Consider the following 15,415-nt stretch of genomic DNA (forward strand, 5'->3'; position numbering starts at 1 on the left):
TATACTCTGTATTTGAGCTTTTTGTTTTTCAGAGTTCTTGTACTTTATTTTAAAATTGCACATCCATATTCATCATTACATAAGAAAGAGAAGAGGGTTGTGTTGTACTGAGTCTTCTGTAACATGCAGACTGGGTCAATAGCCAGTGCTTAAACTCAGAGAATCGTAAAGTATTAAGTATGCACAAGCAGGCACTTAGGTATGTAAATTGGTGCCTCCTGTGCTGTTTTAATGAGTACTTTTGGACATCTGAGTCTTGATGTATCACTCTCTACTTCCTATTTTTTTTTTTTTTTTTTAGAACAAGGAGACAAGTGAACTGGGGACAGTGGCAGAGCACTTGCCTAGTATTTTTGAGACCATAAGGTTGAGTCCCCGGCACCACAGAACGTAGACAGGCAACCCCAAGGAAGATGGAAGGAAGGAAAGCCACAGATAAGTGATCCGAGTTTAGAAGCGCAGGAAGGTGTGATAAAGGAGGCCAGGGGAAGCTCCCATAAAGTCGGTGCAGTTAACGGCTGGAATTTCTAGATGGAATCAGAATGAAGAAGTAAGAAGGCTTGGGAGTGTAGCCCAGTGGTGGAGCTCTTCCCATGTGTGAGTCCCGGCACCCCATAAAACAGTTTTGCTTTCTGGATCCCTGAAAGTGAAGTTGAGGCAGATGTGCTCTACCAGTTCAGACTGGATGGTGTATAGAGTAATAGCTCTCATCTCTTCCTACTTTGTGTGTTGTGCTGTCTGTGTGTGCACATGTGCGGCTTAGGTGTACATGTGTCATGTGGAGGCCGGAGGGTGCGTCTGTTGGTATCTTCCCCTATTGTTGTCCACCCAATTTTTGAGACCCTCTCTGGATGAAACTCAGCTCACCGAGGAGGCCAGACAGCCCCAGGGGTCCTCTTGTCTTTACTTCCCCATCACCAAGATTACAGGTTTAATTTTGTTACTTACCCTTATTCTCTCTTTCTCTGTTTAAAACATGAATCTCTTTTTGTAATAAAATCTTAAAAGCTGTGTGTGAAATGTACCATCTAGTTCCCTGAAACTGTAAACAGAATTAGAGTTGTTTTCTAAATGTTACAGAAACTCGAGGCAAAAGGGATCGAGAAAAGGACACCAGAGAAGACCGAGAGTCAGAACACGACCACAGAGATGACAGAGAACCTCGAGACAGCCGGGACCGAAGAGATACTAGAGATCGCAGGGAACTGAGAGACTCCAGGGACATCCGGGACTCCAGAGAGATGAGGGACTATGGCAGAGATACCAAGGAGAGCCGTGACCCCAGAGATTCCCGATCAGCTCGGGATGTGCATGACTACAGAGACCGTGAAGCTCGGGATGTTCGAGATGTTCGGGATGTTCGGGATGTTCGAGATGTTCGGGATGTTCGGGATGTTCGAGATGTTCGGGATGTTCGGGATGTTCGAGATGTTCGAGATGTTCGGGATGTTCGAGATGTTCGGGAAGTTCGAGATGCTCGAGATGCCCGTGATACCCGAGATGGTCGGGATGGCCGGGATGGTCGGGATGGTCATCGGAAGGATGATGCATACCAGGAAGAAGCCCGCAGTTATAGCAGAAACCACCTGAGAGAGGAGAGTTCTCGGGTTGAGCTAAGGAATGACTCTAGAAATGAGTCTCGGAGTGAAATTAGAAATGACCGGATGGGCAGAAGTAGGGGAAGAGGGCCAGAACTGCCTGAAAAGGGTAAGGTTTTTGGCATGTTAATGAACTGTATCTTGAATATTCACATAGAAAGCATTAAATATCTTAAGGTTTTTTTTTTTTTTCTAAATGCATTACAACCTACATTTATTGTTAGTATTTTGTGAGAGTAATTTGTAGTCAGTTGAATTCCATATTGGAATTGCTAACTTGAGTAGAAAAACCTAATTACTAACTTAAGTAGAGTTGGGTGTGTCATGCCCACTGTACTGACTAATGTAGAATATTGTGAAAATAGCTACAAGTACAACAGAATCACAAGAAGGGAATGTCTAATAAACTGGTGTGAGGGGATTGAATGATTATTCAAGGAGAGTTAAAACGATGTATTGTCAAAATTGTTATCAAAATAATTGATTTATGTACTCAGTATTTATACTGTTTCAAACCATCATGTCTCATTTTCTTAATCCAAATATCTGTGAAATATTTTTGACTGCAAACTGCTGAGATTTAGTTAGTTTGGCTTCTCTCCTCATCCACTCCTCTAACCTCTTTCCAAGCCCGAAGACTCCCATCTCTTGGGCCTCCTGCTGGCTTGCCCATTATCCTTGTTGGGTAATTCACATTTAAGTGTAAAGGTCTTTTGGCTTCTCTGTAGTTGTCTTGGCTATTGTTTTAGGAAATTTTTTGTTTCTTTGTGTGTTTGTTTTGGTCTTGATATATAGCCTAGGATTACCTTGAACTTGAGATTTCCCTTGCCCCTCTTTCCTCCAGTATTGGAAGTATAGACATGCCTAGCCTCTAGGCCTTTCTTCATCCTTTACTTTTTCATGTAAATATTAGAAAAAAATTGCAATTTCATGAAAAGCTGTTGAATTTTTATTTAAAACATATTTAGCATATCAATGTATGCCTTTTCCCATTAAGATTTTATGCATATTTAAATTTTAAAAATCACAGCTGGGGTGTGGTAGTACATGCCTTTAATCCCAGCACTTGGGAGGCAGAGGCAGATAGGTCTCTGTACGTTTGAGGTCATCCTGGTCTACAGCGTGAGTTCCAGGACAGCCAGAGCTACACAGAGAAACCCTGCTTTAAAAAACATACATACATACATACATACATACATACATACACACATGATAAAAATATGTTGTGAAGGAATTAAGGATTCAAAGGATATTACAGAGAAATGAAAGGGAAGCTTCTGTGCCCTGGCTTTGCCAATGTTAACATCTTAACACAGAATCACAAGAAGAAATTAACACGGCCACAAAGCCTGTGTGCATATGTGAGTGTATACATACTGTCACATGAGTAGTCACACTGCCTTCTAATCAGGTAATCATTATACCATTGAAAGATTCCCATGTGTTGCTCCTTTGTAACCACACCCATTCCTTCCCCATCCTGGACTCCTGTGACCTCTAACAGGTCTCTTGTTTCATGACTGTTTTTTAAAGAAACCATTCTGTATGCATTTTGACACTGGCTTTTTTCACTTAGCACAATATTCCTGGGGTACATCCAGTTTGTTGCCAGTCTTTTGTTTCTTCTGGCCAAGTGTGATTGTATGGTAGATTTACATCATTTGTTTAACCCTTCACTGCTGAGAGAAGTTCAGGTACCTTCCAGTCTGGTGACTTGTTAGGAGTTAGATTACTATGAACAATGAACATTTTTTTTCCACATCTTTCTTTGTTGGGTTTTTGTTTTGTTTTGGGACTTGGGTCTCACTGTAGCCTGGCTTTGATCTTCTGTTCCTCCTGCCTCTTCATCACAGGTGCTGGGGTTATAGGCTTGTTCAACCATGCCTACTTCCCATGTCTTTTAAGAAAGCTCAGATACCATCTCATGTTGTCAAATTACCTTGGTTCTATATTGGAATATTTTCACAATAAACATACAATTAAAGCAATAATATATATCCCCATTTCCCCCGGTTTTTCATGCTGTATCTATATTAAATATGAAGTTGGGTTTTGTTTTGTTTTACTGTTTTGGAAGTTAGTTTCAGTCAGTCTTCTAGCTGTATGTTCCCATCAGATGACTTCCTTATAGATAGGATAAACTAAGGCTTAGCTTACTGTGATGTAGTCAGTCCTTGGACAGCTTGGGTTCTCTGGCCCACATAGTGTCTTTGTTGTTGTTTTGTTGTTTCTTTGACAGTGTATATAACATTTTAGAATTTAAAAAAATTTAAAACTTTATACTATTTTGAGGAAAGATTGTGACTGATTATCTTGTTGCATAAAATGTGTCTGTTAAATATTTTTGAACACCTTTTGTGTAGGAAGTCGAGGCACAAGAAGTTCCCAAATGGATAGCCACAGCAGTAGCAGCAACTACCATGACAGCTGGGAAACTCGAAGTAGCTATCCTGAAAGAGACAGATACCCCGAGAGAGACACTCGAGATCAAGCAAGGGATTCTTCCTTTGAGAGGAGGCATGGAGAAAGAGACCGTCGTGACAACCGAGAACGAGGTTTGTCCCATAGCCATGTATCCTTTAGTGCTCTTTAAGTGGATATCCAGCCACTTTTAACATGAAATGGAGTTTGGGATCTATACTTGGTTACATATTTGAAGCTATTCATATTTTGTGTGGTGCAGGAGTGATTATATAAATAGCTACCAGCACCTAATCAACAGATCTGAAGAAGTTGGGTTGCCCTATTGCTTGTGAATTATTGTCTGCCATTACCAGTTAAACCCCTGTAGCCAAAAGTCCTGGCTACTCAATAATTAGCTGTTGTAAGTCCTTTTTCAGAGTTCAGAGATCAACTAAGGTGGGGTGGTGGAAGGGAGGGGGAGAGAGAAAGAAGGGGGGGGTGGGTCATATGGTGATGATAGGGCTGAGGATTATCCAGAAAGACATGTTTGTATTCTGTCCTGAGAATCTGTACTCGATGCAGCTAGTTTCTTTTCTACATCTTAAATAGAAGTTTCCTGATGATCTGTTAGATGATCTTTAAATCAGTTTGAAGCAGGATTACTAAGAAGTACATAAGGATTAGATGCAGAACAGAGTCTCTGTGATACCATCTACTTACCTTAGAGGGTTTATTAAACATCAAGGAAAGATATTTAAGTAGTGGTGTAGAAGCAAGAGAAGCAGCCAGCTTTGCAAAATGATAAACAGATTCTACTGAGAATAAAGAATAGGTACAAATCCCTGAGATGGGAAATAACTACTCTACTATGCCCTAAAGTATAAAAGAAAACTGGTATGGCTATAGTATGCTGAGCAGGGGGAAGATGGAGGGAGGCTGAGGGTGGATGTATACTCGGACATAACTTGTTCTCACTTTCACAGTCTAAGGAGGGCATACACAGACAACTGAGATGTGGTGATTGCCAGGACTATGTAAAGTTCTCTCAGGCAGAGTAACAATCCTGTGGAATGTCAAGAAAGTCCCCTTAAGCAAAGAGGTATTGTCTGCATTAGCCTAGAGACTGTGTGAGCTTGCTGGAAGCAGTGGGAAAGTGTGGACTTGGTATTGGTGGCAAAAATAGGCATACAGGCCTGAAGAGACTCATCTGCTCCCAAGTAGCAAGCATTAAGTTATGGGCTGCGGTATGGGCTCCTGCGATTGGTAGCAGAGCAGCTGGAGGAAAAGACTATAAGCCATGAACAGCCTCTAAACCAGACTGGATGGTCAGATTTCATTGCTTTTTCCTGGCTACAAGTAACTTTTTTTTACGCACGTGGGTCTGAGTTTTCAAGAGAAACCTGTGCATCCGGTCAGGGAACTGAAGGCAGACACTGACCACTTAGACTGTTGTCATCATCTGAGAAGAGCTGAGCGACTTCTGTACTAGGTAGCGCTGTAGAGCGGGGGGCTGGAAAAGAGAGAAGTGTTGGAATGGAGTCTGTGTGCCTGTGTGGAAGGGGAGTGGGAAACATGAGGGGGGAGAAGAGAAGGATGGCAGTTTGCCACGGCGCTGTGGCACTCGGTAGAACATTTGTATTTTTCTTTAAGATAGGAAGTTTCGGCTGGGATCATAAAGGTTTTATCTGTCAAACAAGTGACAGGACACTCCGGCTTTTGGTGCCGCTGCGTCCAAGGTCACAGATAGGAACTCCTGGGAAACCGCCGTACTGGGTGTTTGGTTGTTGTTTTTCCAGTTATTTCGTAACGCTGATTTTGTTTATGATTACCAAAACAGAAATTGCCCCAAACATGGGTCTGTTGGAAAAAAAAGTTGTGATACAGTAGATCCATTTTTAAAGTTGTAATGGATTTCAGCAAAAGTAAAAAGGAGTGAGAAAAGCAGACTTTTGTTTCTGCTATTTCTGATTAACTCTGGCAAAATAATGGACCTAGAAACTTTTTTGTTGTTGTTTTTTCGAGACAGGGTTTCTCTGTGTAGCTTTGAAGCCTTTCCTGGGACTTGCTCTGTAGCCCAGGCTGGCCTCAAACTCACAGAAATCCAGCCTCATGAGTGATGGGATTAAAGGCATGCACCACCACCACCACCACCACCACCACCACCACCACCACCACCACCCACCCCCCCACCCCCCGTGGGACTTAGAAACTCTTAAGGAATAAATGTAGACAAATCTTATTTTTTGACTTTTTTTTTTTTCAAACAGGGATAAGGCAAATTCAAGTTTCTATAATACTCTGTAATATTCTGAAACTAACTACTTAATAGACATTCTAGTTGCCAGCCTGTTGAACATACTGTAGCATGATTTATTGATTAACCAGCCAGTAGACACTATTATATAGCATGAAAGTAATCTCCTAGATTGCCCTGTCAGTGGACACAGAGCATGGACATAGTCTCCTAGATGACAGTGTCCTAGATCGTGTCCCTGTGTCCCTGTGAAAAGTATGTCTCTTTGGAGAAGAGTCTGTGCCATGTCCCAGGGCACAGTTTTGATCCCAGACTAGTTTACTGTTCAGCCAGGCATTTGAGCAGCATGTATTCAGTTTCTCTGTTCACAGGGTTTGTGTGAAGACTGGCGGAAGAGAAATATGTAAGAGGCAATGAGACAATCATTTTAAATACATCAATAAATGGAATTTTGTAATTTGATTACTTTAAGGTTTAGAGGCATCAGTACCCCCAATTCTAGCTTATTAGAAATTAATGTTGCAGCCACAAGTTTTAAACATTGGTTTGTTCTTCATTTTCTCACTTGATAGCTGTACTTTGGTGTGAATATATTTGGGGCCAAAATGAGGTGTGACTTACAAGGGAAATGTTTTTCCTCCAGCTCCTATGTTCTACACCTCCTGCCGCCCCTCTCCTTGGCCACCAGTGTTCTCAGGTCCTGCTCGGGGGACAGAGAAGATAAGGGGTGAAGGGTGGAGATGGCAGGAAGTGGGGTTGAAGGAGTGGGCTGCAGACAGGGTAGGAGCATGCAGAGGGAACCCCAAGATGGAGCAGTACAGAGTGGGGCTTGGTGGGAAGCAGAAAGCAGGGCTGCTAGAGGGCAAGTGAACATCGTGTTTAAGAAAATAGTGTTTAAAGGCTGCAATGATTAAATGAAAAGTTAGTTCAGTACCTGATCTATAATTTGTTGCTACTGTGACCTGACACTATTCTCAGATAAAATTTAAGACTTACCTATAAGTTACCTGACAAATCAATCACTGACCAACTTGATTTTTATTGTAGATCAAAGACCAAGCTCACCTATTCGACATCAGGGAAGGAGTGAGGAGCTTGAGCGTGAGGAAAGGAGAGAGGAGCGGAGAGTAGACAGGGTGGATGAGAGAAGAGATGAACGGATCAGAGACAGAGACAGGGACCGAGAGCGAGAAAGGGAGCGGGAGAGAGAGCGCGAACGAGATCGGGAGCGAGAAAAAGAAAGAGAAAGAGAACTAGAAAGAGAGCGAGCTAGAGAGCGGGAGAGAGAGAGAGAGAAAGAGAGGGAGAGGGAGAGGGAGCGAGAACGAGAGAGAGATCAGAGAGATCGTGACCATGATCGGGAGCGAGAAAGAGAGAGGGAACGGGAGAGGGAAAAAGAACGGGAGCGGGAGAGAGAAGAGAGAGAGAGGGAACGAGAGCGGGAGCGCGAGAGAGAAAGAGAGCGGGAGCGAGAAAGGGCAAGAGAAAGAGAGAAAGAACGAGAGCGGCAAAGAGAATGGGAAGACAAAGACAAGGGCCGCGACGACCGCAGGGAGAAGCGCGAGGACATCCGAGAGGACCGGAACCTCAGGGACAGCCACGAGGACAGGAAGTCCAAGTAAGGAGGGCGGGACTTCAGTGTTCTGCTCAGCTCCACTTCCTGTACCGCCAAGCCACTGCGTGTGTATGCGTGCGTGTGTGTATGCGTCATATATTTATTTGGTGTTTAAAATGTTTGTAGTTGTCTAGAAAAATAGTTCTGAGTACTGTTGATAGATCCCAGGGTTATAATTTTTCATATTTGTCTATTTTTGTTCTCCCTCTCATCACGTAAAGAATAATAAATGCAGTCTTCAGACACTGTAGGCATCTTTCCTGTGGTTTCATACTTTGATTAATATGTTTTGATGTATCTACTGCCTTTCAATAGCAATTTCTTTCTGATTTTTTTTTTTTTCATATCTAACCAACTCAAAAATCGAACCTAGAAAGTTAGGAATGATGTTACATGTAACCAAAATAGTTAAATGAGAATAATAATTTCATCTTTTCATTGCATCCTCATCTCAATGCTCTAAACTTACCTAGAACTTTAAAAACAAAAGCATTGTTTTATGTAGGTTTGCTGAATTACCATAGTATTTGCTCTGTTATTCTAATTTCAGATTTTCTTAGAAGTAATTTAAGTGGTCTCTCCTGTGTTGTAAATTCTGCCCCTTGCCGTGTTGACAGTTTATCCCAGAAGTGAGCAGTTACAGGATTCTGTACGTGAGCTCTTTGACCTGGGCTCAGCAGAGTCTGCTGGTGTCACTCAGCACTGCCTGCTGTGGATCTGCAGTTGACTTGAAAATTCACCAAGGCAGGAGGGCCCAAAGTGCCTCCATCACAGGTCCAGCAATCCCAGCAGCATCTTATTTCTCCTCCACATGACCCTTAGCCTACAGTAGTCCGGACTGTGACCCCAAAGCCCCCGATTCTCTCCATGTTCATACAGTATGGCTGGTAGTCCATATTCTTGTGTATACCAAGTCTGAGCCCACCCAGATTTAAACAGTATAGAAACAGGCCAACCCTTGGAGACAAAGCTTTTACACAGTGAATTGCATGAGTTGGGTCCTGTGTGTTGTCATACTATTCCTGGGGCTGCCCTACGTGTTCACTCATCTGTGTATGATGAGCTGTTCTTCTTCCTCAGCTTTTGACCCTGGTATCTAGAAACAGTAGTAACTCTTAAAAATTTAGGATTTAGTGAAAAAGAAGATCAGTTTATGAGCATGTGAGAAAACACTAGTAATTTACCCAAGGTGTTTAAGCTCCTACTCAGTCAAAGTTTAGTTACAAAATCAAATACAGTAAGTATATGAATTATCTTTTGTTTTGTCATTAAGCAAGTAATTTAGTTGTTTGTAGACAAAGGGGGTTTATATAGCATACCCACAGTGTGCACACATGGTACTAGACTTTTGTAACTAATTTAACTCACTTTAGTCTCATGAGAAGGGCTTTTGCTTTTTCTCCAAATTTTAGATGAGAGAACCAAGATTTGGGGACTTCAAGGAACTTGCTTAGGTTGCGTGGAAGTAATGTGGCTATAAGTCCATCACAGCTTTTTAACTTCCAAAATAACTCCAGATTTTTCTTACCCTCTTCTCTGCATGAGGCATATAAAATTGACGAGTTGTATTATAGGATACATTATTGTATTGATCTTTCTGCTGTATATTATCAGCTTGTAGTATGTAGATCTGGCAGGTTTCCCTCGAGTGTCTCATGTGTATGATCAGAGAAATGTCCCTGTGGATTTTAACTCAGTTTTACGTTTTAGCAAACGAAGTAGAAGAAATTTGAATAAATCCCCACGTGCCCTTGTGTGTACAGTCTGACTGCATTGCTTTCCTGTGATGACGCTTCAGCTCAGTGATGAGAGCTGGTAAAGAATAGAGTACAGAAGTCTTTTTCCACGTGGAACTTGTTAACTCGTATTTGTCCAAATGTAGGAAACGCTATAGAAACGAAGGGAGTCCCAGCCCCCGACAATCCCCCAAGCGCCGCAGGGAGCATTCTCCCGACAGTGACACCTACCACAGCGGGGATGACAAAAGTGAGTAATCCGTTCTCTGTCTGCGCATGCTCATTGTAGCCATGAGCCCATCCTTTGCCGTCAGTCGCTGCCGATGAGTCCGACTTTTGAAAAATGTCCCTTTTCTCTGCTACTAAATGTTTCCTTGTGTGAGCAAGGTGTGTCAGGAATCCTGTTTCACACGAGGCCACTGTCTTTTCCTAATTTGGGTTGTTAGAGATGAGTTTTTATCTTTATTGCCATTTTGAAGGTTTTGAAATGAAAAGTGAGTTTGTAGTTTAAATGTGATGCTCTGTTTACTGACCTAATGGGGATGTGACTGCTTTTATTTTTGTGTAGATGAAAAGCATAGACTCTTAAGCCAGGTTGTACGGCCACAAGACTCGCGTTCCCTCAGCCCGTCTCACCTCCCAGAAGACAGGCAGGGTAGATGGAAAGAGGAGGAACGGAAAGCAGAAAGAAAAGAGAGCTCAAGGCGCTATGAAGAGCAGGAACTCAAAGAGAAGATTTCTTCTAGCGATAGGCAAAGGGAGCAGGCGGACTGCATGGACAGCTCCAGAGCACGTGCACAAGACCTGATTAGCCACCGCCAGCCTGAAGACCGTGACCGAGACCGCGACCGCGAGCGCGAGGGCCCTGATCGAGCCCACGATGAAAAGAAAAAAGCAAAAGCTCCGAAGAAACCTATTAAGAAGAAAAAGGAGGAGGATGTTGGACTAGAGAGGGCCAACCTTGAGACATCTGAAGATGTTCAAGTGTTTTCGCCAAAAAAAGGACAGAAGAAGAAAAACATTGAGAAAAAGCGTAAAAGATCCAAAGGGGACTCTGATGTCTCTGATGAAGAGATGGCGCCGCAGAGCAAGAAGAAGAGAGGCCCACGCACGCCCCCTCTGGCCATCAAGGAGGAACTGATTGACATTTGCACCGACAAGGACGGCATGCTCGAGGAGGACCCGCTGAAGAAGGAAGAGACAGCCTTTAGTGACTGGTCGGATGAGGACGTGCCCGACCGCACTGAGGGCATGGAACCAGAGCACACCGCGGCCGCTGCCACTCCGGGCAGCACCCCGTCCCCGCTGTCTTCTCTTCTCCCTCCTCCGCCCCCTGTGGCTGCGGCCAGTACTGCAGCCACTGCTCTTGCCTCCTCCTCCGCTTCGGCTGCCACCACCTCTGCCCTCGTTTCCAGCTCCGCTGTCACAGCCAGTGCCAGTGAAGACTCCCACAGAAAAGGCCACAGGACACGTGGAGTGGAGAAAGGAGAGGCATGTCATGTGACCCTAGAAGAGACACCACATCGCAAGCTGGTGGATCAGAAGAGGAGCAGCAGCCTGGGAAGCAATCGCAGTCACCGGAGCCACACCTCTGGTCGCCTGCGCTCCCCGTCTAATGACTCTGCCCATCGAAGTGGGGATGACCAGAGTAGTCGAAAGAGGGTGCTGCATAGCGGCTCCAGAGACCGAGACAAAACGAAAAGCCTGGAAATCACGGGAGAAAGAAAATCTAGGATTGATCAGCTAAAGCGTGGAGAACCCAGTCGAAGTACTTCTTCAGGTAATGAAGTTGAGTTGTGACCCAGTTAGTGTTTTCTGTGCTAGTGTGTTGGGTCCAAATTACAACTCTAAAGCAGTGCCAAATTGGGTATTTTACATCCGGCCTGAAATTGCGTGCAAGTTCAAAGCAGAGCAGAGGCTTAACCATTTCATGAAAATCTGGTCTGTTGCCACTTTAGTACCGCCACTGTGAAGGAGCATGTGCAGGACCTTAGGGATGTGTTTCCTGTTAGCTTCTGTATGTTAACTCTTTCCCTCCTGCAGCCAGAGCTACCTGTAGTCCATAGAAACTAAGATAGGGAGGAGATCGAAGACTAGAGAGTCAGCTCTGTTAGTGCCTGGACTTCGTGTTCGGGTTTTGATGCTTTCTTTGGTTTGTAGTGAAATAGTCAAGGACGCGTGTGAAACTTAGTTCAGCCCTTCAGTTGAGAGTTTGGATGTATGGGATTACAGAATCTAGAGATGCGGAGTATGTCAACAGAACACTAAAAACGATAGAAAGCAGAGAAGTTCTAAGTTTGTTTCTTGCGTTAACTTTCATGTGCATACTCACTAGATCGCCAGGATTCCAGAAGCCACAGCTCACGAAGAAGCTCCCCTGAGTCTGACCGGCAGGTCCACTCCCGGTCTGGGTCGTTTGACAGTCGAGACAGACTTCAGGAGCGCGATCGGTATGAGCACGACCGAGAGCCGCGGGAGAGGGACCGCAGGGACCCAAGGCCGCGGGAGTGGGACCGCGAAGCTGACAAAGAGTGGCCACGGACTCGAGACCGAGAGCGACTGCGGGAACGGGAGAGAGAGCGAGACAAAAGGAGAGACTTGGACAGAGAAAGAGAGAGACTGACTTCCGACCCCGTGGACAGGGACAGAGACCGAGAGAGAACTTTCGAGGCTTCTCAGTCAGAATCTGTGAAACGCAGTGACGCCAAACTGGAGAGTGAGCACGAGAGAGACCTGGACGGCGGTTCCCGGGACTCCGTAGCCGTGGATAAAGAGAGACTGGACAGAGACCTGGGGTCTCTGCAGGGATTTGAAGATGTGAGTAAAGCAGAGAGAGCCGAGAGTCTGGAAGGTGAGAGCACCACTGTTTCCTCTTGTATTGCCTCATTCCCTTCCGTGAAAGTCCCCTGCAAGACTCTTCTTTTGAAGTCATCCATGAATAAATAGACGAAGTGACTCCATTCTGTTACAGGGGAGGAGATGAGTGAGGAAGGCCTGTGGGAGTCAAAGTGTATTCATTTCAGTCCTGTTTGTTGTCAGAGACCTTAAGGAAATAAATTACTGAGTGAAGTGGAAGCTAGGGAGCAGAGCATTCAAAGACAGAGCAGTTGCTTCTAAATGCCGCCTAAAAACTGAAAGGATAGCTCACTTAGGTGCTTTACCTGCAGCTTTTAATAACCGTCACATCTTTTTCTTTTGTGTAAAAAAAAAAAAAAAACCAAAATCTAAAAACAAACAAACCCGAGCCGAGCATGGTGGCTTCCTCCTGTAGTCCCGTCTCCCGGAAGGCTGAGGCAGGAAAATCAGATTCAGGGTCAGCCTGGCTGGCCGGCAGAGCTGGACTTGTCTCACCCTGTGACAAAAACTGAAGTGAGGGACTAAATAGTCATCAGTAGTCCCTGTTTGCTAGGGCGGTTGACAGTGAACATGTTGTGACCCCAGCCCTAAAACTGTTGGGTGGCGCCGTGACTGTAGAAGCCTGATGGCGCTCCCTGTCTTCAGCAAGAACACAGGGCCAGAGCAGCCATTTGGCCCAGTCAGAGCCAGTCTTGAGGCCATGGGACCTCAGTCCCCACTGCCTGTCTCTCCACCTGTCATTCCACTGTGCCAGAAAAGTTGACTCACTTTAGGGAGTAGGGATAGTGACTTCAGTAAAAGGAAAGTTATTATCATCAGTCCGGTTTGTTACAGTTCAATGAAATCCAGTTGAGTTATGCAGAAAGTCTAAACCTCCTTTCAAACCATAGCCCATGATTTCGTGTTATTATACTCAAAATCGAGGTGAAATGTAGTAGGAAGAAAGCTAAGGTAGAAATGTCTTTAAGTCAGATGGTGTGTGTGTGTGTGTGTGTGTGTGTGCGCGTGTGTGTTTAAAACAGGTGTTACTGAGCTATCTAATCAGATAGCCAAGAGATGTAAACAGTCACTGTTTTTAACCTGTGGATTTTACTATAGGCTAAATGCTGTCATGCAGCAATTCAGAAACAATAAAAGATGGTTGTGTATGTACTCATCCCCAGGCCAGAGACAAACCAACACAGGCCTTTCCAGTCTCTCACCTTTCTTCATCCTTCCTTTCCCCTTTCATCATCTCTGCTTACTCAGACCAAACCCTTAATGTATTCCTTGCTGCCAGGAGCTTTCTCCAAGGGCGGCTGCTCTTTGAGCTCCCACTGTGTTGTGTGGCTGTGTGACATCCCTGCTCTGTGTAGATTGACTTTCCCGGGTCTTCCTCCCGATTCTTATAAGTCACTTTCATCCTTTGTCATCAGAACTATATCAGGACATACTGTGTTGCCAGTACTCTGCCTGTGTGCATTCTCCACGTAGTAGTCCTGGGTGAATTACGTATAGCCCAAGGGAACAGGGAGAGGCTTCTCGGAGAATTCTTTGGAAATTCTGCCTCCCTGGGACTCTCCAGTTTCACAGTCACCGTTTACATCATTGTTCTGACATAACCTTCCAGGTTATTAGTTTTTGTTTTATTTGGGGTTTTTTGTTTGTTTGTTGTACTATATAATAGCATTGGCCCGTAGAGTAAAACCCCAGTCTTTAGAAAGGTGGGTTGTTAAGTCTAACTCCTAGTATGTCTACTTCCTCATGTAACAAAAACGTCTATCTGAGCTTTCATCACGTTACATTTTCATCTCAGTTTGAGTCTAAGTAGCATCTGGTCACAAGTTATAGTTCTAATGGAAGTACAACCTTGGGATACAACTGAATGTAATTGAACTACTCGTTATAATAGGTCCTTTAGGACCGGAGTTACTGTCTTCATCCTGACTGTATCATTTCTTTATTATGACCACAGGTTAATATGGTACAAATATTTAGAAGGGAGTCATCTGCTCTACCATGTAACTATTTTACTCATGGTAGAAAAAAGTGAGTTAGATAAACTTGAAAACCTAAACTCTATTATGTACATTTATTTTTAGAAATGTATTTGTATGATGATATTAGAGATGACTTGGTAGGGATATTGGGAAGGTATTATAGAATTTTGTAGTAAAGAATAATCAGTAAACTGTTGTTGTGGGAGGAGACTCTTCTTGGAAGATTTCTGTGGGGGCCACAGTGATGCAGCCTTCCTAAGCTGTTACCATGCTGGCATGGGCTTTTCCATGATGCACATGTCTGAGACTCAGCACTGCTTCTGTGGATGGATTACTCAGCACCGAGTCCAGCGTCTGCTGCTGCACCAGCATCTGAGTGACGCTCTAGATGGCAGCACTGGCTGGGGTGCCTGTGGCCTGTGCCACAAGACACATGCTGGGATCACCATCAGTTGAGGCTTCGGTGGAGGTCAGAACACTGAGTCTTCAGAAAGCCTCTACCATGTGCCAGGGTCTCAGAGCCCAGCTGGTACAATTTAATAGAGAAAACAGTTGTTGGCGTGTGCCCAGAATTAGGGTGACAAAAGGGATTAATCTAATCAAGATTTTTCAAACTGGAAAAAAAAAAAAAAAAACCCTAAAATCAGCTCTGGTGACCAACCAAATTACATAGCATAAAAATGTAACTGGCCAAGAAGGTGTAAAACCCTGGTCTACACTTCTCTTGTTAGTAACAGCGTCATTGCTCAGCACAACCAAAGAAGAAGGTATTCTCATTGTATGCAAGCCCACTAAGGTAGCATACGGTGATTTCATAAACCAGCAGTGTGATGTTATTACTGAGAATAATAGAGTACATAAAGGGATTTTCTTCTGAAAAGTAGAAAAACTATTGGAATGATTAGAAATATTTCATAGCCTCATTCTTTTTATGCTTCAGATGCATACCCATGAGCCTGTTGTTACAGTTTGAA

The 15,415-nt window shown here is 44.0% G+C and overlaps 1 protein-coding gene across 8 annotated transcripts in view; it reads left to right on the forward strand.

The window, feature by feature from the left end:
• The window catches only part of Zc3h13 (zinc finger CCCH-type containing 13), a 72,846-nt gene that overhangs the window by 45,992 nt on the left and 11,439 nt on the right, over nt 1–15,415 (forward strand). For 7 of the 8 annotated variants that reach the window (XM_042285179.2, XM_042285180.2, XM_076545390.1 and 4 more), the window contains exons 10-15: nt 1,081–1,707; nt 3,962–4,153; nt 7,303–7,873; nt 9,753–9,856; nt 10,175–11,386; nt 11,942–12,457. In XM_042285179.2, the coding sequence (XP_042141113.2) occupies nt 1,081–1,707; nt 3,962–4,153; nt 7,303–7,873; nt 9,753–9,856; nt 10,175–11,386; nt 11,942–12,457 (3,222 nt within the window). Of the gene's footprint in view, nt 1–1,080; nt 1,708–3,961; nt 4,154–6,898; nt 6,983–7,302; nt 7,874–9,752; nt 9,857–10,174; nt 11,387–11,941; nt 12,458–15,415 lie in introns of all 8 variants that reach the window. The other variant, XM_076545395.1, reaches the window with a different exon arrangement.

The sequence above is a fragment of the Peromyscus maniculatus genome, chromosome 9, assembly GCF_049852395.1.
Source record: "Peromyscus maniculatus bairdii isolate BWxNUB_F1_BW_parent chromosome 9, HU_Pman_BW_mat_3.1, whole genome shotgun sequence".
Taxonomy (NCBI): Eukaryota; Metazoa; Chordata; class Mammalia; order Rodentia; family Cricetidae; genus Peromyscus; species Peromyscus maniculatus.